Source organism: Podarcis gaigeae, assembly GCF_964106915.1.
Source record: "Podarcis gaigeae genome assembly, chromosome: 4".
NCBI lineage: Eukaryota > Metazoa > Chordata > Lepidosauria > Squamata > Lacertidae > Podarcis > Podarcis gaigeae.
In genome coordinates this window covers 93,163,094-93,191,009 of record NC_139677.1, presented here as the reverse complement: position 1 = coordinate 93,191,009, position 27,916 = coordinate 93,163,094, and the positions used below count along the sequence as shown (strand labels likewise).

General features: G+C 44.6%; 1 protein-coding gene and 1 long non-coding RNA gene across 2 annotated transcripts in view; both read left to right on the top strand.

Annotated features, from left to right (window-relative positions):
- The window catches only part of LOC310844026, a 69,708-nt gene that overhangs the window by 6,346 nt on the left and 35,446 nt on the right, over positions 1 to 27,916 (top strand). The window lies entirely within an intron of this gene.
- The window catches only part of TYR (tyrosinase), a 54,485-nt gene that overhangs the window by 2,146 nt on the left and 24,423 nt on the right, over positions 1 to 27,916 (top strand). The window contains exon 2 of the mRNA XM_083736851.1: positions 14,316 to 14,532. Coding sequence (XP_083592977.1) covers positions 14,316 to 14,532 — 217 coding nt within the window. The remainder of the gene's footprint in view (positions 1 to 14,315; positions 14,533 to 27,916) is intronic.

Genomic DNA, 27,916 nt, shown 5'->3' with positions numbered 1-27,916 from the left:
TCCATCATCTCCATCAAGGGGTTTTTCCCACCAGCACTGATGCACGAGATCCTTCTAACTGGAGACACCAGTTTCCCAACCGTAGTTCTGCTAGTGACTTACGGCCTATCGAAAATGCAATGTGCTCTCCAAGAAGCAATTGGGGACTATAATGTGTCAAAACGCAAACGACCAAAAGATTAAAGCAGCAGCGAAATCCATTTTGTCAGCTGGTTTACAATCCAGGCAGCCACAAACACCTGGGTAAACAGACAGCCTGAACGCCAGCAGATAAGTGGCAGCTGATTGGAGGAGAGAGACAGAGTTCTATAAATGTGATTTTACCTAATTCTCTCTGCTTCTGGTGATCAGGCTATGAGTTTATGTAGCCAAAATAGAAACACATGCACAAGGCAGCATTATCCACAGGACTGGGGGAACGCTAAGGATGAAGTAAGTACAAAAAGAAAAGAAAAGAAACCTTACAAAGCTGGACCCCCCCCCCCAAATAAGCCAATGAGGACTAAGTTACTCAATGGCTATGGTGTGCTAACTGGCTTGGGGGGGGGGTGAGATGGGTGGGAGGGGAAATTGGCTGGAATCCTGAAAGGAAGAACTCCACAATGCAACATTTTATTGGGAATCCTAGCAGTTTGTTATCTTTGGTAGCCATTTTGCCTCACCATGAAAGTGGATAAACCGAAAGATGATCCTTCAGCAAAGATGGGCACTTTGCAAGGTTTAAGAGGGGTTGTAGCATCAGATCTGAAGTATAGCCCTGAGCACACCAATTTGCCACTAACCCAAGTGCATATGTGATATCGAGCAATGGGATGTAACCCAATGTTGTAACTGCCCTAAGACCTGCGGGTATGGGGAGATATACGAATTTAATTAATAATAATTCAGGTGTGCATTATATTACTTAGGAAAATTCACATGTAAACATCACCCCCCCCCCCGCCCCCGTGTGTGTGACTTCAAAACAGGCAGAGGTGGGAGTGGGGCAAGAGGAGCAGGATGAATCCACGAGGCAAACAGGGGGCAAATTTTCCCCAACCCCAACCCCAGCTCCTTCAAACTTTGACTCAGAGGAGCTTAAACCTTCCCACTCTCTCCATTTTTACTCTCACAATAACCCTGTGAGGTAGAATAGGCTGAGAGATGGTGACTGGCCCAAGATCACCCAGTGAGCTCTGGTCTTCCAAGATGCTAGACCAGGGTTTCCCAAACTTGGTTCTCCAGCTGTTTTTGGACTACAGCTCCCATCATCCCTAGCTAGCAGGACCAGTGGTCAGGAATGATGGGAACTGTAGTCCCAAAACAACTGGAGAATCAAGTCTGGGAAACCCTGTACTAGCCCAGTGTTCTAACTGCTACACCACATTGACTCTCACTATTCGACTCTGTGATGGAATAAGCATGGGATTGTTTGTTTTGGCAGGTGGGGTCTCTATGTTTGCCACTAGAGTTGCCATAGTTCAAAAAGTAAACTTTTTTGAAAGTTTACTTTTTGAAAATTTGTTGTTGAGCTTTGGTTGAAAGTTGGGCTTTATTGGGGAAACATCTCCACAAAATAGTGATTTTCAGCTTTTGGAGCTGTTTCTGCTGCTTTTACATCTAGGTTTTCCCTGACATCTTGCCAGTTGGGCAAAAATCCCCCCTGACGCCATTTTTACACCCAGCAACCCGGACATGTTAGGCATTTTCCTGACGTATGGCAAGTCAAATGTGTGCCAAATTGCTTATGGCCATCAAGCTTAAAATGTTTAGAGCTAAAAGAGTGGAAACATAAGCACACATGTTGGCAACTTCTTTCTGCAAACAGGAATGGATGTGGGATTCCTCCCTCCTACTTTCCCCCAGAGCCAAGATTTTAGTAATGAATCAATTAACTCTATACCTTAACAGGCAAGAAAGGAGTCTGAGTATTCTCAAGGGAAATGTCTATTCATTTAGCATCCTTTGTTGCTAGAGAAAGTTTTTGCTTTTTATTATGAAAGATAGTCCCAATTAACCTGTTTGGTAGAGTGCTGAGGATTTTGTTTTGTAAAGTGTGTCATTTTGATTATTGTTTTTTTAAAAATCCATTCTTAGGGCCTCAAGCTATGTGGAAACACTGAAAACAGAGCCAACAGGATAAAATATAAAACACTGTCTACTGTGTTGTAGATAAAGAACTGCCTATTGTAGCCAGCTGGGGGGAAATGTTCATAGTATGGTCTTTATGACTCCATTAAATCAGAATTGGAGAACCTGTGATCCTCTAAAATCATAGAATGGTAGAGTTAGAAGGGATCCCAAGAGTGATCTTGTCTAACCTCCTGCTGTGCTGTTGGATTCTAACTCCCATCAGCCTCAGCTAGCACAGCCAGTGGTGAGGTGTGATGAGGATTACAGTGGTACCTCGGATTACATAAGCTTCAGTTTACAGACGCTTCAGGTTACAAACGCTTCAGGTTACAGACTCTGCTAACCCAGAAATAGTATCTCGGGTTAAGCACTTTGCTTCAGGATGAGAACAGAAATTGTGCTCCGGTGGCACAGTGGTAGCAGGAGGCCCCATTAGCCCCATTAGCTAAAGTGGTGCTTCAGGTTAAGAACAGTTTCATGTTAAGAACGGACCTCCGGAAGGAATTAAGTTCTCAACCCGAGGTAGCACTGTATATACCAATATTTGGAGGGTCTACATTCTATGCTGATCCAAATAAAGGAGTCTTATGGGGCTTCAGGAAAATGTTTGGGCGCGGATTGGGCAGAAGCCGATGGTGTGGTGGCATGGTTCACCTGAGCTCTGGTTGGTTGCATCACTGCTGCTTACTGGGTGAGGCTGAGGTGAGGAGAGCACGGTGCAAACACACTTGCAGAGCCAGTCGGATGCATTTGCACTGTGCTGACCTTGTAATTCCCTACCCCCTCTCCATCGACCTCGCAGTGACGTGACTGACTAGAGTTCTGTTTAGTGGTGCTGCCCCAGCCCATTCCTTTGTGGGCAATCTCAGGGGAGTGTGGTGGTTTACATGCCAATGGTGTGTGTGGCCAGAGGCAAAAGTGGGCGGAGCAAGAGATGCAATTTTCACTTTTGTATAGTAGGCTATGCAGAGGAATCCCTGCTTAAGTGGGGGTTCCATTCCTGGCTGCCCCGCACACCCATGGGACACACAGAAGTCCCAGTTCAGTCTGCCCCTCCCTAGGCCTGCTCCCACTCTGGGCCAACCCACCATATTCCTCCCCTGCCCTACCCCCCTTTGGCTCTGAAAAAGGTGCATGTGCCAGAGGTCACATGCGTGATGATGACACACATGTTGGGAAAGGACCTGTATTCCAGCCATGCAAATGTCAGAGGCCCCCATTCTTCATCCATGTAAAGAAAAGGTGTTAATATATTGAGTATATTGGACTCCGCGATGTTTGCATAGAAAGGTACTGTCTATCACAGACAGATGCTGGAGGTTGAATGCTGAGAACGCCTCTTTTGAGGCACGTGACATTGCTTGGCCAGGGGTGAATTCCATTTGGTCTGAAGCAGTTACCAAAATGTTGCACTGGGGAAATCCATGATATTTGTAAATGTCCGTGTACTTTTAAACTATATTCCTGTAGTATGGGGATTAATGGCTGCACACAAAAAATGAAAAAAAATCCTTCCAGTAGCACCTTAAAGACCAACTAAGTTAGTTCTTGGTATGAGCTTTCGTGTGCATGCACACTTCTTCAGATACACTGAAACAGAAGTTTCCAGACCCTTCTATATAGTGAGAAGGTGGGGAGGGGTATTACTCAGAAGGGTGGTGGGAATGGGTGATTGGCAGATAGCTGTGATGAGCCTGTTGACGACTCTTAACGACTGCAATAGGTCTTACAGGAAAAAGCAAGGGGTGAGAAGGTGAAAAATGGCTTTGTCATGTATAATGAGATAAGAATCCAAGGTCTTTGTTCAGGCCAGGTTACTGCTTAGGATGAACAGAGGATCTCTAGCTCAGTCGCTGTTAAGTCCCCAACTCTGGGTCAGCTGAACAGTTGCGTAGCGTGGGGGGTGCAGGGGGGGCCGGCCGCACTGGGCGCAACATCTGGGGGTTAGGGTTAGGGGTCACAAATCCACAGGTTAGGGGTCGCAAATCCACGGGTTAGGGTTCACAAATCCACGGGTTAGGGCGCGCAAATTACTTGCCTTGCCCCGGGTGCTGACAACCCACGCTACGCTACTGCAGCTGAAGATACACTGCTCACCCTGCCTCAGCCTGGGCTGCTGTAAGTCCCAGGCAAAGGGGGAATTCCAGGGGTGTGACATGGATGGGACCCTCAAGAGAACACTTAGGCTGGATCCTAAGCCCTTTCAGCTCAGTCATGTGACCTGGCAACCTGATGCAGAACACTATTTTAAAAGGCTTGTTTTCCTTTCGGCAGGGGACGCGGGTGGCACTGTGGGTTAAACCACAGAGCCTAGGGCTTGCTGATCAGAAGGTCAGTGGTTTGAATCCCCATGATGGGGTGAGCTTGCGTTGCTTGGTCCCAGCTCCTGCCAACCTAGCAGTTTGAAAGCACATCAAAGTGCAAGTAGATAAATAGGTACCACTTCAGCAGGAAGGTAAACAGCGTTTTTGTGCGCTGCTCTGGTTCGCCAGAAGCGGCTTAGTCATGCTGGCCATATGACCCGGAAGCTGCACGCCGGCTCCCTCAGCCAATAAAGCGAGATGAGCGCCGCAACCCCAGAGTCGTCCACGCCTGGACCTAATGGCCAGAGGTCCCTTTACCTTTACCTTTTTCCTTTTGGCAGGCTTAGACAGGGCACCAGTTGCCCCACTGTTGAACAGGGTTTTGATCCAGTGTAACTTAATGCCAAGTTAACCTACACCGATATGCTATGCACCAGCTTCTTGTGTGTAGGATTGATGACTGAAAAAGCAGGGAATGGGCTCTTCCCAAAAGACAACAACAACACCAACAGCAGCAGCAGCAACAACAACAATTTATTATTTATACCCTGCCTATGTGACTGGGTTTCCCCACCCACTCTGAGCGGCTCCCAGCAGAATATGAAAAACACAATAAAACATCAAACGTTTAAAACTTCCCTAAGCAGGTTTGCCTTCAGATGTCTTCTAAAAGTCAGATAGTTGTTTATCTCCTTGACATCTGATGGGAGGGTGTTTCACAGGGAGGGTGCCACTACCAAGAAGGCCCTCTGCCTGGTTCCCTGTAGCTTCACTTCTCGCAGGGAGGGAACCGCCAGAAGGCCCTCGGAGCTGGACCTCAGTGTTCGGGCTGAACGATGGGGGTGGAGATGCTCCTTCAGGTAACTTTCCTTACAGGCATAATAGGAACAGGGGTTACAAAGAAGATGGCAAAACTATTTATATATGTGACAATCGCAGCTAGAATATTATATGCACAGACATGGAAAGGAGAGAAAGTTCCAGCAAAGGAAGAGTGGCTTTTGAAAGTGGTGGATTATGCAGAAATGGCAAAATTGACAGCAATATTAAGAGATCAAAATGATGAACGTTTTTATATAGAAGAAGGGAAGCCTTTCATGGACTATTTTTTTTAAAAAAAAAAAACTATAGTCAAATGAAATTGTGGCCAGGATTCGAGATAAAAGAATCAGAAGGGAAATGATAAAATAATTGGAACTGAGATTTTATCTGTTTTGTAATACATAAAGATATAATGTAGCAGAAAAGGTTTGAGTAGAAACACTGCAGAAATGGAGGTGGGAAGTCAATTTAAGAAGCAATGCAACTGTTTGATATGAAGATTTTTGCGAAAAAGAATTAATAGAAAATTATGCTACAAATGCAAAAGTGGGGAGCAGGCATTAATGCAGATCAATGAGACATTTCAGTCAGGCCAAAGCAGTCAAGACATGCATTGAGCAGAGCAGGTGAGGGTGTGGCCTACAGAGAAGGTATTGCTTGGGGCAAGTCCCCATTTCACATATACACACCCCAAGTCTGAGGTTTCCCAGAGAGCCAGTGTGGTGTAGTGGTTAAGAGCGGTGGACTCGTAATCTGGTGAACCGGGTTCGCTTCCCTGCTCCTCCACCTGCAGCTGCTGGGTGACCTTGGGCCAGTCACACGTTTCTGAAGTCTCTCAGCCCCACTCACCTCACAAAGTGTTTGTTGTGGGGGAGGAAGGGAAAGGAGAATGTTAGCCGCTTTGAGACTCGTTTGGATAGTGATAAAGCGGGATATCAAATCCAAACTACTACTACTACTCTTCTTCTTCTTCTTCTTCTTCTTCTTCTTCTTCTTCTTCTTCTTCTTCTTCTTCTTCTTCTTCTTCCTGACTTAGGCAATTACAAAAGTTTCCTGCAAGTTTTCACACAACTCATTAAACATCTTTTGATCCCTCTCAAACTGGGTTAAGTTCAGAATTCATGGAGATTTCTTGCAACTCCCAGCAGTGTAAACAAGAGGAGAATGCGCTCGAAAATGGGGTGGAGGAAGAGAACAAAATGGGGAAAAAAAGGATGGAGGTAGGCTATTCAGGGCTTTGTGGAAGGCAAATAAGAAGCAAAAGCATCTTTTTTAAAAGAAGAAAACACTTTCTTTCACAGGGGAGTCTCAAAGAAACAGCTTTTTGAACTGCAATAATATAATGACACTTACACAGGAGATCAGGGAGCACTCAAGACTTGTTGTGGATTTGTTGTTGGGGGGTTATGTGAAGTATCCATTTCAAACTCTGCTTCCCCTCTTCGAAAGAAAGGAGAGCATACTTTATTCCGTGGAGATGTTGCCATGGAAACAGCGATAACTGTGAATGCATGCTAAAATGCTGACTTCTCCCCCACTCTTCATGCAGCCCAACCTTTTCCTTTTTCCCTCAGCCAACTGTTGTTACTCCTCTGCAATTGCAAAGCATGCTTCTCTTGTGTTTACAGTCTTCTGAGGTACCTGCTCCTGCGATCAAAACTGTCAAAAACAGTTTATGTTCCCACACACAAACACATCCCTCTGAAAGCTAATATCTTTTTTTTAAAAAAACCCAAACTGAATTTCATCTCACCGAAGATGCTCTCCCATGCTGCTGGACTGATGAACAAAGGGAACCCAAGCACTGAGGAAAACCTGAAAGCACTTTTAAAAGAAAAATAAAATAAAAATCTAACGCTCCTCAGAGATGCAAAAAGGCATCACCTCCCATTTCATTCCGTATTAGTAACACACAGCCCTGTTGCTGTTCTGCTGCAGTTTGCCTCCCGCCCACCTTGCTGTCTGCTGTGGGAAAATTACAAAACTTGCATCGCTTATGTAATTAACTACATCATCATTATGCTATTCCACGCATTGCAAAGGAAATGCAATGCAAATTAGGGGTAGGGGAAGTAATGAGTTCCACAACATTTGCAGACCTAAAGCTATATGTCTTTGAGCTCTTTGCTCTCCTACTTTCAAGGCCCGCTGGGTTCTGGGAGAGGGGGGTCTGAAATGCTTTCTAAGGACACCATGTCTGTCGGCTGTCACCCCTCTGTTGCTTCCTTCTCCTCCCCACTCCTCCTCCCCTCCCATTATTTCCCAACTTTCCCCCTCATCTGCCTCTGAGCTGTGACCTCCCACAAACCCCTTTTGTAAATCTACACTGCCTTCCTCTTCCTCCTCCCTGGGTCAGGCTGGGGAGGCAGTGTCCATCATTTCTCCTCTGCCCAGTCCCTGACACCTGTTCAGGCGTTCACTTAACCATATGAGGGTGTTGGGTATGTTTAGCTTGAAGACAACAAGACCGAGAGGTGATATGATAGCCACCTTCAAATACCTGAAGGGCCACTACATGGAAAATGGAGCAGCCTTGTTTTCTGCTGCTCCAGAGGGTAGCAACCGATGGATTCAAATCACAAGAAATGAGATTTCGACTAAACCTCAAGAAGAAACTCATGGTGGTAAGAGCTGTGGTTGCAGTGCATGTATGGTCCTCACCACAGTTTCTTCGGTTTTCAGATGTGCCCACAGGCCCAAAGAAGCTGATGACCAGAAGTTTAACGAGAAGGTCGGAAAAGAGTTCCTAAGCATTCCTCTGTTGAAAACACTTAGACTGGGTCCATAACATACCTTTAAAGCACATGGCTTCCCCCTAAGAATTATGGGAACTGCAGTTTTATCCCCATGGTGCAACCATTCACATTCCCCTTAGCAAACTACAGTTACCTTTATCCTTTGGGAGAAGCCATGTGTTTAACTGTACGATGTGCACACAGTCTTAATGGCTTCCCTGAGATGGAGAACTCCATCTTAGTCTTATTCAGCAGAACACGCTTAGAAACCATTTTCAGACTTCGTGCTGAACGCATGAAGATCTGCAAAGAAACCCCCATGCCCAGGCACATTGGAGTTGATGCTTCTGTGCACACCCCTGGCCCACCTCCATATTCTAAACTCTCATATGGTCAGGAAAGTTCCTGACAAGGCTTAAGCTTGTTCTCACTCACACCCTTTTGAAAACGACACATTCCGAGATAATGTTCCATTGTATGCTCTGTTTCCCCTGCAATCTGAATGAACAAAGGTATTGAATGCTAGGGGACTATTGCTAGCCGTAAAATTAGAATTGATTTCATACATTGGTTGAATGCCTTTAGATGGGTGTGAAATGTTTGCATATCTATACTTTATTTATAGAGAAGAAAACATGGTTATAGAAAGGTTAGAATAGAAGTCAGGGTGGGTGTTTCTTTGGAGGTAATGAGAAGTGCTGGGGAGAAACACTGTTGTCATACCAACATGAATCAAAGGCCAGATTTTGAATTGCTTTCCTGCAAGAATTCTGACAATGACACTAGAATAGGAACAAAGGAAGCGGCATTATATACCAGGGTCAGAGCGCTGGTCCATCTACCTCAGGAGACATCGAGAGAAAGAGGTTCTCAAAGCAGGAGTCTTCCCCACCTCGGCTTGCAGACATCAACAATTGAACCTATGCCTTTCTCCCATGCAAAACGTGTGCTCTGCCACTTAGTGAATAGGTATTCAATTATGTTTTACTCAATTTACTCACCGAAATTGCAAATGCTTGTATGTATTACCATGTGTTTAAATTAGATTGGTTGGTAAATGAATTCCAGAGAGTTCTTTAGCAGTTCTCATGTGATTGGTTAACGTTAGTCACATGTGAGGTGTAAAGGAGAGACTCCATTTTATGTGAAGCAAGATGGCTGTGTTTTAGAACCCACTGTGAACACTGCTAAGTTGAACAGAGTGTCAAAGTGCTTCTTCTCCGCTTGGAAGAAAGAGAGCAAAGCTGGAGGAGAAGATAAAAGTGGAAATCTCTCATAGGAGCTGCAAGGCATGGCCTTTCTGAGATACAGAAGGCTGAGAGTGCTGAGCTCTGGAAACAGGAAAATACAGTTGTTTGGAAGTTAGAAGAAGAAATTGTAAGCCCATGCTTGGAGAAGCATGTGACTGTAAATATTATGTTTTAATTCATCCATAACTATAAGTTTCTGCAAGTAAAGTTTTTGAATGTTAAAGTCTGGACACTGGCTTATTGTCCAAAGGGTTTCAGTCATTTGAGCTTCTTAGCTGCGATTTTGCTACTTTGACTTCAACATTGACATGAACGGACATGATGACATTTGACCCAGTAATTTCAGTGGGTCTGCTCTGACTAAAGCTTAGGTGCTCTGTGTGAATACGTATTTTCTTCTGTTTGTCCTGAATCTTCCAACATTCAGCATCATTAGAGGTCCACAGGTATTATGAAAACTGCAGAAAAACTTCTCTCTATCCACCTTAACCAGTTTGCAGAACTGAACACAGTTCTCTATGTGAAATTTGACCAAAGTAGAACACAGTGGCACCGTTACTTTTCACTATCAGGTCACTGTGACCTTTGTGGTGTAGTGGTTAAGAGTGGTAGACTTGTAATCTGGGGAACCAGGTTTGCGTCTCTGCTCCTCCACATGCAGCTTCTGGGTGACCTTGGGCCAGTCACACTTCTCTGAAGTCTCTCCCCCTCTCAGTTGTAGGGGAGGAAGGGAAATGTTAGCCGCTTTGAGACTCCTTCGGGTAGTGATAAAGCGGGATATCAAATCCAAACTCCTCCTCCTCCTCCTCGTCCTCCTCCTCCTCCTCCTCCTCCTCCTCCTCCTCTTCTTCTTCTTCTTCTTCTTCTTCTTCTTCTTCTTCTTCTGTGGGTTGCATGCAATGCTAGTCCCCGCTCAACTATATTTACGTGCTAGTACAAGGGGATTTCCCCCCTCTTCTCCCTCCATGTGTGCCATCCCCAAATCTTCTCTGGGGGGATGGGGGAAAACCCAGAACAGATTTAGGTGCCAGGCAGGGACAGCAGAGGGGGAGATTATTCCGCTCCTCAAGATAAAATCTGCTTAGCACCACAGTGAGTGCAACCCATTGAAATTAAGAAACCTGAGCAATGTCCATTCATTTCAATGGGTCTACTCTATGGGAGCAAGAAGGCAGTGATTTCTATTCTGATCTGTCTTCATCACAATCAGCACTGTTTCCATTCCACTGCAGTTCAGTGCCTGCTGAATATTACATTTTCCGTCTCACTGTCTGCTATTTAACCTAAAATGAGTACTGTACTATACGTAAGTTATGCTTATATCGTAATGATGCATACCTTTCATCTTAATGTGTATGGCCTCTATTTCAGTGCAAAGGAAATGTCATTTAAATTGGGGGTGGGGAGTAATCAATTGTGCATCATTTTTGGACTGAAAACAACCACAACCGTGTATGACAATCATTAATTGCTGGACTGATTTCTATTCCAGAAATGGGACAAATAAGTGAACACTGGCACTGTCCACTTTTGCTTCCATCAGAATTCTCCAATATCCCTAGTCAACTCTGAGTAGGGCTAACATTGACTAAAGTAATATATTTCTGTTGGTGCAACCTAGAATTGCATGAGCCCTTTTCCCTCTGCTAATTCACACTTGGCTTGTCGTCTACCAAGACCCCTGTATTCTTTTCCACAAATACTGCTGTGAAGCCAAGCTTCAGCCATCCTAGATTTGTATATCTAATTCCTCAGCTCCACCACACACCCACCTAAATGCAAAACTTAACATTTGCCTCTGCTGAGACTCATTTCTCTTAGCTTTTGGCCCAGTTTCTCAACCTGTCAAGATCATCTTGAATCCTGTTTCTGTCTTCTAAGATACTAAAAACCCACAACACATCATTTTCAATCACAAGTAGATGTGATAGGAAAATATCTCGCAGCAGCAGGAAGATAGTTATTTTCATATACACGATGTGTTACATAAAGCCGCGATCATAGCGGGGGTTGTGAGGGTAGAAGGGGGGGGGGGAGGGAATTGATATTCTTTGCACTTATTTTATTGATTTTTTTATTTTTAAAATTTATGTCCTGCCCTTCCTTCCAACAGAGCCCAGGGCAGAAAACTAAAAATCATGAAACTATTAAAACATATTAAATACAATTCCAGTTTAGATTCACATTGGGTCTCTACCCAAAAAAAGCTGTTTGAAAGAGGAAGGTCTTCAGTAGGCACCAGGAAAATAACAGGGATTGTGCCTGTCTAATATTCAAGGGGAGGAAATTCCGAAAGGTAGAAGCCACCCCACTCAAGGCCTGCTTCCTACATTGTGGACCTCCTGGCAGAGTGCAGCAGTCGACCGGGTGCATAAGGAGTGAGGATTTTTCAGGCTTCCTGGTCCCAAGCTGTATAGGGCTTTATCTGCAAAAAAACCGGCACTTTAATCATAGCCCAGGACAGTGGCGTAGCTTGGGTTGTCACCTCCCAGGGCAAGGCAAGTAATTTGCGCCCCCTAACCCGTGGATTTGCGCCCCCTAACTCTAACCCCCAGATGTTGCGCCTGGTGCGGCCGGCCCCCCCTGCACCCCCCACGCTACGTCACTGGCCCAGGAGCTAATTGGCAGCCAATTATAAATCCTCCAGCATTTCTCCGATAAAAATAGAGACGTCCTATTCCATTACCTTCACCACCACCATCAACATCATTTTTTAAATTTATACCCTGCCCCAGCCACTCTGAGCAGCTTCCAACATATACAGTGGTATCTTGGGTTACAGACGCTTCAGGTTACAGACTCCGCTAACCCAGAAATAGTACCTCGGGTTAAGAACTTTGCTTCAGGATGAGAACAGAAATCATGCTCCGGCGGCGCGGCGGCAGCAGGAGGCCCCGTTTGCTAAAGTGGTACCTCAGGTTAAGAACAGTTTCAGGTTAAGAACGGACTTCCAGAACGAATTAAGTTCTTAACCCGAGGTACCACTGTATAATAAAACTACACAGGGCTGCTTTCAGGTGTCTTTTAAAGGTTGTATAGTTACTTATCTCTTTGTCTCGGGGGTCACATAACTCCATACCCTCCAACATATTTTCGATGAAAATAGGAACATCCTAAGGAAAAGTAGGACATTCCAGGATCAAATCAGAAACTGGGACGGCGTCTGTAAATCCGGGACTGTTCCTGGAAAATAGGGACACTTGGAGCATCTAGACGTGTATTCAGCATATGCAGCGCTGTATCTGCTCTGCTGCAGTTCGGCTTCTGGCAAAAACAATAAGCTACTGGGCGTATCTATCCCCACCTTGTGGGCATGTCCAAAGTCGTTTTAAAACAGGTACAGCTCTAATTCTGAATGCATCCTTCACAGTTGAGACACAATACATAAGGATTCTTTAGTTGGATGCATGTATCCCCATGTATGAGGCCTGGCAGGTGGAATTGAAACTGCACCCTCCCCTAAGGGGAGTAACTGTTCCACCTCTCAACTGCCCCATTGCACAATCATGGATAAGTAGATGCCATGTGTGAAAGAAATCGGCTCTGTTAAGCTCGATTCACACTTGTTCAGTTCTGAGATTTAATGTAGGATACAATTAGGGACATTTAGGTTTATATCCAGTGGGTCATGATTTTTTTGCACCTGTCTGTTGTTCAGATGTGCCCAGCCCAGCCCCCTCCATTTCTGAGTTAACGTGTGAGATGGCATCTGATCCATTGCTCATTTGTTCATTCAGTTTTGGGTGTCTCCTTTGTTACGGGTGAATAAAACAGAATTTCAAAGAGGTGATCATACCAGGACATGAACTAACCCGCCTTGTGAAGAGCAGGTATTTTAAGAATGACTTCTTTCACAAAATTCCACAAGATACGAAAGTGTGTCGCGGCAGGAAGTTAGGACAGTTGGATCCTTGTCGTGGTCGAAAAAGTCGCAGATTTCAAATCTGATCGAAGGAAAAGCCCTTTTGCTTCATGTGTAATGAAACAGCAGAATGTGTTTCCATGGTGAAACAAAAGCTAACAACGCTGTCAAATTCCAACAGGGATTGGTGATCCATATTGGCGAGAGGAGGCGGGGGGCAGGGACACAAATGTATTTGTCCAGAACCAAGCCGTGTAATGATGCACTTTGGGAAGGAATTAAGAATTCTCCTGCTTCAGAGCTAAAACCTCTGACTGAATATGGATTATGGTGAGATTTTAAAAGAGTAGATTATCTCACATCTGCCTGTCCTGAGGTTCTTGCATGTCGGTGGAAGCATCTGGTGATGGTCAACGACAGATAAGGGGAATTGAATTATGTTGGCCACAGGTCTAGCCCAGTGCATAGAATCATAGAGTTGGAAGGGACCTCCAAAGGTCATCCAGTCCAAGCCCTGCAATGCAGGGATCTCCGCTAAAGCATCCATGACATATGGCCATCCAACCTCCCCTTAAAAACCTCCAATGAAGGAGAGCCCACCACTTTCCGAGGGAGTCGATTCTACTGCCAAACAGCTCTGACTTCTAACCATCAGAAAGTCCTTCCTGATCTTTAACTGGAATCTCCTTTCTTGTAACTTGAAGCCATTTGTTCGAGTCCTACCCTGCAGAGCAGGAGAAAACAAACTTGCTCCATCTTCCATGTCACAGTCATTTAGATATGTGGAAATGGCTATCATTTATGCACTTAATTCTTTTTTCTCCTCCAGTCTCTCCCCCTGTCTCCTTGCAAGTATGGATTATACTCCAAATGTCCTCTGAATCAATGATGCCTGGTAATCTGCAGCCTACAGTTCCCATAATATGCATTTAAGAGAGTGTACTCACTTGCATGATAGTGTACACTGTTGTACGCAGGGCATAATTCCTATACTGTTCCTGTCCTACACTATTCGCCAGTCAGAATGCCTTCAAAAGTTGGGTTACAAATTGAATAAATTTGGTGCAAATGGATAGCATTCATAATTTGGTCTGGATCTGATTTTTTTGGCCCACAGATCCAGTATATAATGTTAGGGTAGCTTTGATTACACGCACAAATCTCCTTAACTGAAATAGGGCACCAGAACTTCTAAAAGCAACCTTTGCAATACTATATGTGTGTCTCACAGGTGATTTGCAGCCATTCAGAAGAGTACAACAGCCGCCAAGAGCTCTGCAACGGCACCAACGAAGGTCCTGTGCTTCGAAATCCTGGGAACCATGACAAAGGGAGAACTCCCAGGCTTCCATCTTCAGAAGATGTCGAGTTCTGCTTAAGCCTGACTCAATATGAAGCTGGGACCATGGACAAAATGGCCAATTTCAGCTTCAGGAATACTTTGGAAGGTAAGCCATTTTTCTTTCTCCTTCCTATTGTGTGATAGTTGTGTGCACAAATATTACACCTGCCCCCAAATAAAGCTTTCAGGGTTGACTTCAAAGGAGGTCTTCTTTTTCAGGAAGGGATTTTCCTGATTAAGTGCAAGATCCTTGTGTGAAAGAATAGACTTTAGGGCATTTTGTGTCAAGGTTTTGTTTGTAAAATGGCTGGTTTTGGGGAGCAGAAGGCTCAAGTATACCGGAAGCTTCAAGGCAGAAGGGTATGCTTTGCTCAGGAAGTAGTTCAGAAGAAGGTCAAAGGTTCATCCTAGGAACCTGACTCTTAAGGAGCAATAAAAACCTAACTCTATCCTTTTCCTGACTGGCTAAAGTTTGGGATGGAGATTGTTTAAGCTAGTAAGTAAGTGCCTAATGACAAGGTTGTATAGTCAGAAATGTGAAGTCTTGGAGTTGGAAATCTGCCAGAGAGGAAAGGTGCTGACATACTTTAAAAGCACAGAAATACTGGGAAGTGTTAGAGAATTGCTGGACACTGCAGGAGGAAGAAACCAGGAGAGGACCATGGACCCAGAAGCTGAACTGATGGATGGAAATTGATAATTGGCTTGGTTAAGGCCGCAGCATAGAAGGGGTATAGCTGAATGCATTTTTCACTGTTTAGTTTTTCAATTCAATCTTATGAGTAATTACTCAAACTGTAAAATTGACTTCCCTTCCTAAAACTTGTGTGTGTGTGTGTGTGTGTGTGTATAAATAATTTTATTAGTTTTTTTACATATCATTTTCAACAGTAATTAAACATACTTTTACATCTTATTCAGTTTTTTTTACTTCCATCAGTCCTGTCTGAAAATCTCCCAATCTAATCTCTTAGTATGCATTTCTTATTTTCCCTATTACATTTCAATCTCATAACCAATATCTCTATCTTTTTCTACTTTGTAACACTTCATATATTTCTCCTTACAAAACCTCTTGTAGTTCCTACTAGCGTAATTTGTTGATTACAGTTGCTCTTCAAATAATTCATATACTTCTTCCAATCTTCTGTAAATCTCTGGTCCCGCAGGTTTCAAATCCTTCCTGTCATTTTGTCCAATTCTGTTCCTAAAACTATTGTATCAAAAAAATGTTATCTTATTAAATCCTTCAGTAAAAGCTTATTTTTGTTGGGGGGGCGTGGAGGGATGGAATTCATCGGAAGCTGTTTTATTCACTCCACACCTACGTGCTGTACTACTCTACCTAGTATTGGGAGTAGGCTGGGCCAGTTGAAATCCAGATTGTTTAAGGGTTGTTTAGTGGAGGCAGCCAGAGAAAAACTAAGAGATGGCAGTGGTGAAGTTAAGAGGAAAAACAGGGGGTTGGTTTGTCTGGTGTCCTTGCCTCCCATCCTTCTCACAACGCAAGCTAAAGCCCAAGCCATGGGCAAATAGAGCTGGTGTAAAGATCCTGGCTTGTTCTGGAAAGCATTTCTGACAAAATGCAAAATGACTGTTAAGTAGAAACATCTTGGTTGAATGAAGCTACACTGTGATGGAGGAGCAGAAGGGTTGTATACATGGGCAAAAGGCTTGCTTATATCTTGGCTGATTAAGCTATAACATTTTTTAAAATGTAGTTTAAACACCATAATTGGGGGGGAAATGTAGTATAAACACCACAATTTGGAAACACTGGCCTGCTAGCACTCCAGTTGGAGAACAGCCTTTACCAAATGTGTCCTGGGCTTTGAAGACACTCGAACTCAGGACGCAAGGGAGAAACTTGCTAGGAGGAAGGCACGCTTGGCAAATCCACGCCGTGATCAACTCCCACCCGGAAACCAATGTCCCCACTGTGGAAGGACGTGTGGATCCAGAATTGGCCTCCACAGTCACTTACGGACTCATTGTTGAAACCGTGTTTATGAAAGACAATCTTACTCGGCTACGAGCGATCGCCAGAGAAGAAGAAGATGTGAAAACCTTCCAGTTGTGGATCTCTGGATCCAACCCAATGCGTCCTGGTAATTAATTGTACAAGGAAGCCTGTAAACCAGAAACATATTGCTCTGATTTCATGGGGTATAATTGCCCAAATAACCAATGTCATGGTTCCTCCTGCACGGATTGAAACATCTTCATGCAGCTGCATAACAGGCCGTAGATCATGACCAAGTAGTAGCCATGTAAGAATCACAACTGGCAAGAATGTATTCAGAGGCTGAGATTCAAAATGCTACTTCAGGTACGCCTACTGCTTTGAGTACTCTCAGCTGCATTCTGGGCCTTCCTTAGTTCTAACGCCTCTTAACAACAGGCATTATTCATGCCTTATGAAAATGCCCTTAGAGTCCAAAAATGTAACGTAATAAGTAGCTTGAGGTGGGTGTGAACGGGACCTGTTCGAGAAACATAAACTATTTTCTAATCTTAGCCTTAGAATTTCAGGACTACATCAAGAAGTAACTGCATCCAGTATATTGTCAAGGGGGGGGGGTGTTGATCACAAGAACATATGTTTGATTTAATCACATCCCAATACCCAAGCTGTCCTTAGTGCTGCTAGCATTACAGCAGTGTTGTTTTTTGCATCCGTCTGTCTTGAGAGACATTGAAGTGTGCCACCACTGGTCCGATGGTCAAACCATTGTGTTTGCAACATTGACGTGACCTCCGCTGTGCTCAAGCCTGGGCAGTGTGTTCGGAGGTCCTGGGCTGCCAAGACGACAATACGCCACTCTCATCCTCACTCATGTGGTCCAAAGGAAAGCAGAGCAATGTGTCTGGCACCAGCTTAGCTGCAGGAGCTGCAGAAGAAAGTGTACAAGGCATCATTTAACTGCCTTAGGGACCCTGCTCTGGATTTGTGTAGGGTTTACTCCTTAGCCCTTTCTTCTCCCATAGATATGCTTCAAGGCAGCGGATCAGAGTTTTCCTTCTCCTAGGTGGGCTACCTACCCAGGTTGATGAGCCCTGTCTACCCCTCACTTCCCTCTACAACAAGTGCAGAAACTACTTTCTTGATCATGTGGAATTGCTGAGGGAGGTAGGAGAGGATATATCGATTAAATATTATCCCTCCTCACTCACGCTAGTGAGCAAGCAGCAGAGCACATTGATGGATTCATTAGGTAAAGGTAAAAAGTAAAGGGACCCCTGACCATTAGGTCCAGACATGGCCGACTCTGGGGTTGCGGCGCTCATCTCACTTTACTGGCCAAGGGAGCCGGCATACAGCTTCCGGGTCATGTGGACAGCATGACCAAGCCACTTCTGGCGAACCAGAGCAGCGCTCAGAAATGCCATTTACCTTCCCACCGGAGAGGTACCTATTCTTCTACTTGCACTTTGATGTGCTTTCGAACTGCTAGGTTGGCAGGAGCAGGGACCGAGCAGCAGGAGCTCACCCCGTCGTGGGGATTCAAACCACCAACCTTCTGATCGGCAAGTCCTAGGCTCTGTGGTTTAACCCACATGACCCTTTGATGGATTCATTAGAATCATTTAAATTAAGCGAAGTGGCAGGTTTTATACTAAATAGGGGAAAAACTAAAATTATGACTAAAAACATGGATCAACCAATGATGGAAGTGCTGCAACAACAGATAGGTATTGAAATTGTGAAAAAGGTTAAATATATGGGAATATAAAAGGTAAAGGTAAAGGTACCCCTGCCCGTACGGGCCAGTCTTGACAGACTCTGGGGTTGTGCGCCCATCTCACTCAAGAGGCCAGGGGCCAGCGCTGTCCGGAGACACTTCCGGGTCATGTGGCCAGCGTGACATCGCTGCTCTGGCGAGCCAGAGCCGCACACGGAAACGCCGTTTACCTTCCCGCTGGTAAGCGGTCCCTATTTATCTACTTGCACCCGGAGGTGCTTTCGAACTGCTAGGTTGGCAGGCGCTGGGACCGAGCAGCGGGAGCGCACCCCGCCGCAGGGATTCGAACCGCCGACCTTTCGATCGGCAAGTCCTAGGCACTGAGGCTTTAACCCACAGCGCCACCTGCGTCCCATATGGGAATATGGTTAACTCCAAAGAATATTGAGCTATTTCAAAACAATTATGTCCCGGTGTGGAATGAAATTAAGAAAGATCTGGAGGTATGGGGAAGGTTGAAACTATCCTTTTGGGGTAGAATTTCAATGATTAAGATGTCGGTGCTACCTAAGATGTTATTCTTATTTCAGATGATCCCAATACTAAAAGGAGTAACGATTTTTAAGGAATGGCAAAGAATAATTTTAAGATATATCTGGCAGGGCAAAAATCCGAGAATTAAATATAAATTATTAACAGATGCAAAAGAAAGAGGAGACTTTGCCCTGCCAGATTTGAAGTTATACTATGAGGCATCATGTCTTTGCTGGTTAAAAGAATGGATAAAACTTAAGAATACAAAATTATTGGACCTAGAAGGATTTGATAACAGATTCGGGTGGCACGCGTATTTATGGCAAGAGAAGAAAAAAGGTCATAAATCGTTTGAGAATCATATTTTCCAGAAATCGTTAATTGAAGTATGGGACAGATATAAAAACATTTTAGAAATGGGGGTACCACATTGGTTATCCCCATTAGAAGCCATGGGAGTCAAGAAAATCTATATGAGGAGTGATTGGATCACTTATGGAGACTTGGTGGTGAAAGAAGGAGGGAAATGGAGATTGAAACCATATGAGCAAGTAAAAGAATATGTATATGATTGGCTGCACTATCATCAGATAAGTGATATCTTTAAAAAAGAGGTGAAAGGAAAAGGGTATAAAGAAAAAGATTCAAAATTTCAAACAGAAATTGTTAACAATGATTGTAAGATACTTTCAAAAATGTACAAAATCTTACTGGAATGGCACACGATGGATGAGGAAGTCAAAGCGGTAATGATTTACTGGGCCAGAGATTTAGGATGTAACATAGATTTGGAAGATTGGCAAAAAATATGGAACGAAAATTTAAAGTTTACAGCATGCATTACGTTAAAAGAAAATGTGATGAAAATGGTTTATAGATGATATATGACACCAGTTAAATTGGCAAAAATGTACAAAACTAGTAACAAATGTTGGAAATGTAAAGAGAAAGAGGGTACATTTATTCATATGTGGTGGGAGTGTAAGAAAGTGAAGGGGTTCTGGGAAATGATATATAATGAGTTAAAGAAAATGCTGAAATATAGCTTTGTAAAGAAACCAGAAGCCTTCTTACTGGGAATAGCAAAAAATCAAATAAATAAGAGAGACTGTAAGCTTTTTCAGTACGCAATAACAGCAGTGAGAGTACTGTTGGCCCAAAAATGGAAACAAGAAGAATTACCGACTTTGGAAGATTGGAGAACAAAATTAATAGACTATGCAGAACTGGACAAATTAACTGGGAAAATCAGACTTCAAAGAGACCACAAGTTTTTAGAGGACTGGGGAAAATTCAGAGAATATTTGAAAACTGTATGTGAGGAACACACAACGCTAGTGTGCTTTAAAGAAGCTTTGTGAAAAAAATAAGGAATATTGCATGAAGGTAAATGAGTATAAAATATTTTATTGATAGGCGATACTACAATTAAGGAATGCGAGGATAGAAAATTAATTATGGATGATTGTCAGAGGAGTTGAGGGAAGTTCAATAAGCTAAAATATGTGATGTGTTATGTGGTATGAACAGAGATGTTATAGAAAATTCAATAAAAAAATATATAAAAAAAATAATTAAGCAATCCAGTCTGGATTGGTTCTGGTAAGTTTCCCCTTTTATTTCCCTCTTAAAATAATAATAACACAACAGTCTTCTTTAAAGGTAAGAGGAAAGTTTACTTACATTCAGTTCACAGCAGTAATCTGAAGGCAGGCTTTATCTTCTGGTTACAGTTACATTTGCAGAGAAAAGAAGTCTGAGCTGTGCCTCAGACTTTCTACCTTGTGGTTTCCATCCTCTGTAAGCATGAGCCATGTGCTGGATAAGAGCCAGAAGAGGACTCCAAAAGGAGAAAATGGAAAAGAGGAAGATGACTGCGTGGCTTGCCCTTTCACAGGGTCTGCTAGGGTCACACCTATCTACCTGGTCATACACAAGGGGAGGAGGTTCCAGAAGAGGTATGACAGGAAGTCCTCCCTGTCTGGAACCACATTCCCCTGTGCGTCCACTCTAGGCATCAGAAAAATGTTGTACTTGACTGCTTCAGTGATGATACATCCCACAGATCATTGGATAAGGTGGTGTAATTGCAGCATTATAGATTTGTCTCCTGTTGCTCCGTGTAGGACCTGAATCAATGGATTGGACTACACATTAGGAGGAATTTCCTGAATGTTTGAGCTGTTTGATTCTATTGTATGCCTCTATGATGGATTTTTCCAAGCATCATATTGATGTTTGTGCCGAGACAAACAGTAGACACACGTGCAAGTTCGCCATTCTTTTCAAAACATACACAATTGAGAAAGTGCATCTTGGCAATCTGATGGGTAAGGATGCAACCAGTGTGTGTGAACTATGATGGCTGTGCTTCCAGTTGTTGGCAGATACAACTTTCCCTCCTTACAAAGCTCCAGGGTGAGGGCAGGAAGCCTTGACCATCACTGCTGATGTCATGTGATACCATCATGAAGCCAAATCAGAGTGAGGATCAGAGGACTGTCTCGCCAGAGTGGTGCATGCTCTAGTTATCTCCAGCTTGGACTACTGCTATGCACTCTACGTGGGGCTACCTTTGAAGGTGACCTGGAAACTATAACTAATCCAGAATGCGGCAGCTAGACTGGTGACTGGGGGCGGCCCCCAAGATCATATAACACCGGTCTTGAAAGACCTACAGTGGCTCCCAGTACGTTTCCGAGCACAATTCAAAGTGTTGGTGCTGACCTTTAAAGCCCTAAATGGCCTCGGCCCAGTATACCTAAAGAAGCGTCTCCACCCCCATCGTTCTGCCCGGACGCTGAGGTCCAGCGCCGAGGGCCTTCTGGCAGTTCCCTCACTATGAGAAGCAAAGCTACAGGGAACCAGGCAGAGGGCCTTCTCGGTAGTGGCGTCCGCCCTGTGGAACACCCTCCCATCAGATGTCAAAGAGATAAACAGCTACCTGACATTCAGAAGACATCTTAAGGCAGCCCTGTTCAGGGAAGTTTTTAATGTGTGACATTTTAATGTATTTTTAATCTTTGTTGGAAGCCACCCAGAGTTTTTAATGTGTGACATCTTACTGAATTTTGGTCTTTGTGGAAGCCGCCCAGAGTGGCTGGGGAATCCCAGCCAGATGGGTGAGGTACAAATAATAAATAATTATTATTATTATTATTATTATTATTATTATTATTATTATTATTATTATAGTGCTTCTTGCCTTCACTCTGGAGGAGTGTGGAGAAAAAAGAATGGCACGTGCCAGCAGCTGAGGGCTCCCACTCTCAACCAGGCTGTGAAAGAGTTGCCAGAATTGGTGGGATAGGTGCGTTGGAGCAACTTCATGAAAATGTTTGCTCATCTCCCCAGAGCTAAAAGGAAAAAGTTCAGCAAAGATCTGCAGCTTATGCTTATTCAGGCCTGTACAACCTGAAGCTAAGCTGAATGGAACTGACTGCCTGCGTATGAAAGCCTACCAGGAAATGGACTGATTTAGTATTTCTCACATCTGGGACTTCAAAAATGGTGGGTTGTGGATTACCTGCTAAATCATGATGGGGCTGCTGGGCTTCATTTACCCTGGTGGTTCACAAGATGTGTTGGTCTGATTTACGGTCTCTCTGCACGTGAATTACTTAAAAGTGCATATTTATTGCACAATCTACTTCAACGTGTTTTTGGCATTGCTTGCCAAATATTGATCACGCTGCCCGTCTTTTGCCAATGTGACATCTCCACCCTATGAACACCTTGAAATATTAGCTTAAGGAGCAATCCCATCCCATAAGCTTAACTGGGATACTGCTATTTATACCCTTCGGTTTCCATTTATGCCCCAATATTTTTAAGTTTTCTTTTAAAAAAAGCTGGCAATAATTCTAAACTTCTTGGATCCATCTCAGTTTGCTATATGACAATTTATGCTTATAATTTGTCTCCCACAAGGCATGGTAGGCTCTGCCCGTAGGTGTAAACATAAATAATCTTACCCCTTCATTATAGATTATCAATTTTTTTACTCCTTTTCCCCCCAGATACATGCTTAGATTCAAATCCAGTCGAAGTTAAATGCTTTCAAGGGCACCTCAAAACCTACCAGCAATGTTACCAGGGCAGCAAGTACAAAAGGGAATACCTATCGTAGTGTGTGCTGTAGCCGGTGTGGTGTAGTGGTTAAGAGCAGTAGTCTCCTAATCTGGTGAACCGGGTTCGCGTCTCCGCTCCTCCACCTGCAGCTGCTGGGTGACCTTGGGCCAGTCACACTTCTTTGAAGTCTCTCAGCCCCACTCACCTCACAGAGTGTTTGTTGTGGGGGAGGAAGGGAAAGGAGATTGTTAGCCGCTTTGAGACTCCTTAAAGGGAGTGAAAGGCGGGATATCAAATCCAAACTCTTCTTCTTCTTCTTCTTCTTCTTCTTCTTCTTCTTCTTCTTCTTCTTCTTCTTCTTCTTTTTCTTTTCCCTGTTGAGATTACTAGGGATGGGAAAGAAACTCAACTTTTGCATGCATTTTAATAAGATACTACCTAATAAAGAAAGCTGGACCATAAAGAAGGCTGATCACCGAAGAATTGATGCTTTTGAATTATGGTGCTGGAGGAGACTCTTGAGAGTCCCATGGACTGCAAGAAGATCAAACCTCTCCATTCTGAAGGAAATCAGCCCTGAGTGCTCACTGGAAGGACAGATCGTGAAGCTGAGGCTCCAATACTTTGGCCACCTCATGAGAAGAGAAGACTCCCTGGAAAAGACCCTGATGTTGGGAAAGATGGAGGGCACAAGGAGAAGGGGACGAAAGAGGACGAGATGGTTGGACAGTGTTCTCGAAGCTACAAACATGAGTTTGACCAAACTGCAGGAGGCAGTAGAAGACAGAAGTGCCTGGCGTGCTCTGGTCCATGGGGTCATGAAAAGTCAGACACAACTAAACGACTAAAGAACAACAACACCTAATTTTCACTTTTTGAACCAAATGTGAGCCAGAAAGATTATTCTTTGAAAGTCATTTTTTTTTCCAAATTTTGCAATGCAGTTGCCCAACCAAGCAATGGGTACGAAAATGGATACAACAGGGCAAAGTGTACGTAAAAATGCACAGAATAGGAGAAAGTGTGTATAAAAGGACACACTTATAATAGGGGGAAATGTGCAAAACAATACATACGTTAGTGAAAGCAACATCCCCAAATGCTGATCTTTGTTCCAAAGCAAGCCAAACTCTGGGCAAGAGTTTTAACCCCGGAATCTCTCACCACTCAGTGACCGGGGTGGGACAATAATAATTACAAACTGATGTGGAAAAGTGGAGAAATGAATTTAAAATTGGAAAAACGAGAACCAGCAACAGATTCATCAAATTCATAGCTGGATGGGGAAGGGTTAACCTGATTGTGGTAACCTGCACGGGAACCTTATGGTGAAGATACACTACCAAATGTCATAAATCTCAAATACAGCATTTGCCCAGGCTGAAGGAATAATAGTTCATCTTTTTAATGGATAAAAATGACACAAATGAAAATTTGAAAACATCAACAATTTAGCTGAATATTTGTTAGAAAGGCTGGCTACTAGAAATAAAATAAAATAATAAAATAGTGTACACTTGTCTTAAAATACGAGCATTTTTTTGATAACAGAATAACCACTGCTTGTTTTTGTTTTCCCATATAAAATCCCTGTGCAAAGCTGCTATTTGTCTAGTGAAGTGGAAAAAGTCAGACATCTTATGGTTGGAATATGTGCACATTTAAAGCAATTCCTTCAGACATCATGGACTCAAAACACCTCTCCTATTTTGACATTGAAATGAAACTCGCAGCCTCTCTGCTTCCGTGTAGCTCATTTTCCAAAAGCACTCTCCCCTGTAGTGAGATTTGTGAATTATCCCGTTCTTGAAATCCATCGAAACCTAAAGCTTTCTAGGTTGTGGTGGCACAGAAAACAGGCGGAGGCGAATTCCCCAGAATGAAAAGGGAACTTACAATCTGTCTGTGCCAGCACTTAAATGATAGGGCTTATAATATATAACATCAACATGTGCAGCAGATAATGGAAAACAGATTTGACCCACTGCCTTGGAGTCGGGGATTTAGGCTGTGGCAAGGCAATAATTGCATTTAAACTTTTGTTTTCGTGGAAGAGCAGACACATTTATTTTCCATGCCAGCTTTCCATTACCCCTTAAGTTTTCTGATCCTCTTAAGAGATTTATCTCCCAAGGATTGAAACCCATCTCTCGTTGCCGCGCAAGCCGAAAGGTGTATAAGCTACGGCGATTTTCTGCTTGGTAAACTGGAGGGTGCTGTTGTTATGCTTTGATGTCCAGAGGCCTACCAAACGTTAGGAATCTGTGTGGGGATATAGTGATAAATGAGAGCTGTAGCTGAAGGTTCAAAGACCTCAGTTGTGGACTTTGGACTTTAAAATTCCAGTGGCACCTTTTGCGCAGGGGCGTAGGAAAGGGGGTGCAGGGGGTGTGGGCCTCCTGGGTGTCATCATCATCATCATCATCATCATCATAATTTATTATTTATACTCCGCCACCGGGCTGGGTTTCCCCAGCCACTGTGGGCGGCTTCCAACAGAACACTCAAATACAATAACCTATTAAACATTAAAAGCTTCCCTAAACAGGGCTGCCTTCAGATGTCTTCTAAAAGTTTGGTAGTTATTTTTCTCTTTGACATCTGGTGGGTGTTCCATAGGACGGGTGCCACTACCAAGAAGGCCCTCTGCCTGATTCACTGTAACTTGGTTTCTCATGGTGAGGGAACCGCCAGAAGGCCCTCGGCACTGGACCTCAGTGTCTGGGCAGAACAGTGAGGGGGTGACAAAATGACAAAAATATGAGGGTTGTTGGCTTTTTTTAAAAAATGGGCTCATGAAACTTTTTAGTTCAGTCCAGAGACGTGACGTAAAGTGGCTGGCGCTAGGTGACTGCCTACCGCCTCTCCCTCAACCGCTCTCCAGCTGAGGGGGAGGCTACTGAGAGGCTCCCTGCCTTGGCTCACTCCTTCCCCTTCTTTCTTTGGCTTCACCCCCCTTCATCCCTCCCTCTCACCCGCCTCCCGTCTTCACGTTGCTTCCATTTCCCCCCTAGTCGTCCTCCTTCCTTTGCTCTTGGATTTCTCCCCACTCTCTTCTCCGCTCCCCACCCCACCTCTCTCTCATTTTATTTTATTGATACAACAAGAAAAGAAGAAAGAGAAAACACAAATACCAAATTACACACAGGAATAACCATAGACACATAATTTTCTGAACAAACGATAAAACATAAATTGGTCTTCACACTAAAGACCCAATCTCCTGTCTATTCCATATTTCGATTTCATATTATTGCCAATACAGTGGTACCTCGGGTTAAGAGCATAATTCGTTCTGCAGGGCCTTTCTTAACCTGAAACTGTTCTTAACCCGAAGTATCACTTCAGCTAATGGGGCCTCCCGCTGCCGCCGCCGCGCAATTTCTGTTCTCATCTGTTCTCATCCTGAAGCTAAGTTCTTAACTTGAGGTACTATTTCTGGGTTAGCGGAGTCTGTAACCTGAAGCGTCTGTAACTCGAGGTACCACTGTACCCACTTTTATCACAATTAAACTTTTTCTTAATATATCTTAATTCTTATATCTAAAGGTAAAGGTAAAGGTACCCCTGCCCGTACGGGCCAGTCTTGCCAGACTCTGGGGTTGTGCGCCCATCTCACTCAAGAGGCCAGGGGCCAGCGCTTTCCGAAGACACTTCCGGGTCACGTGGCCAGCGTGACATCGCTGCTCTGGCAAGCCAGAGCTGCACATGGAAACGCCGTTTACCTTCCCGCTAGAAAGCGGTCCCTATTTATCTACTTGCACCCGAGGGTGCTTTCGAACTGCTAGGTTGGCAGGCGCTGGGACCGAGCAACGAGAGCGCACCCCGCCGCGGGGATTCGAACCGCCGACCTTTCGATCGGCAAGCCCTAGGCGCTGAGGCTTTTACCCACAGCACCACCCGCGTCCTAGTAAATGCAACTATTACTGAATTTCCTCAAGGAACCCACCCTACATCTCTTATATTTAATAATTGTTTATTAAAGATTTAAACAAAACATATTATCCAAAAACATGTCATCCTTAATTTTTTCCCCATTTTCCTCCCTCCCCCCACCCTCCCACACAAAATCCACCCCCCCACCCCTCTGACTTTCCTCAGTTCCAATCTCGGTGGGCCCCATTGTAGCCTCTAGAAGGTAAGGAGGCATATGGCAGTGAGTGGGGGTAGCAACGGCGGGAGTAGTGGTGATGGCAGTGGTGGCACAAGGCTATGAGGAAGGGGGCAGTGGGGGCGGACCGCCCCGGGTGTCATCACTGAGGGGGGTGACATTCAGCGTGCCACCCGCCCACGGCTCCCAAGCCTACCCCGAGCTGTCAGGGGAAGGGGCGGAGCTGCGCCATCTTGCCGGCGGCCTTCCCCCCTTCCTCCTTCATTTTGACAGCTCGGGGGAGGCTTGGAAGTTGCCCCCAACTCCTGGGCTGCTTCCTGGGGGGAGGGGTAAGCCTCCCCCAAGCTGTCAAAAGGAAGAGGGAAGGGAGGAAGGCTGCTGGCAAAGTGGCTCAGCTCCCTGCCCCCCGCCCAGGAAGCAGCCCACCATGGGTGGCTCGTTCCACCCCCCATTAGCAGCTTGCTGCACCCCCACAGGCAGCTCACCCCCTGGGATGCTCACCCTGCCCCTCCCCCAGGTGCACAGCTTTTGCGCTGCTCCAGGTGCCAGAGCAGCTAGCTCCACCTCTGGGCTGAACACCCACAACAACAAAAATGTGGGTGCCCGGGCCCCCAGGTTCCCCTGGAGTTGGTGCCCCTTCCCTCTGGGAGGTGATATGGACTGAACCCAGAAGCAGAGGAAATGGGCATGCTCAGCAAAAGAGGAGGCAGGCAGGCACCTCTGAGCTCGCCTCTCTGCTTCTAGCTAAGACATCCTTCAAACTGCACGGTCTCTTTATGCATCCCCCAAATGAAGCCTATTTTTAAGCACCTCAGCCTCCATCAGTGTCCTCCTCAAACCTTCACACGGCGCAGTTAGTTGTACAGCCTGCTGTCTTAGCTCTGCCTGACTGCATGCTATTAGAGACATCGACTGCTCCAGGCCCTTCAGTGCTTGCAAAGAGACGCCTACCTTCTGCCTGTCATGGCTCAGCACAAATCTATCTCAAGTGCTGTCAGGCCTCCCTGCTCTATCCTCAATATGCTACCTGAGAAATCCAACTTTAAGGTAACCTTTAAACCTTCTTCTTCAGCCCAAACACTTCATCCCCT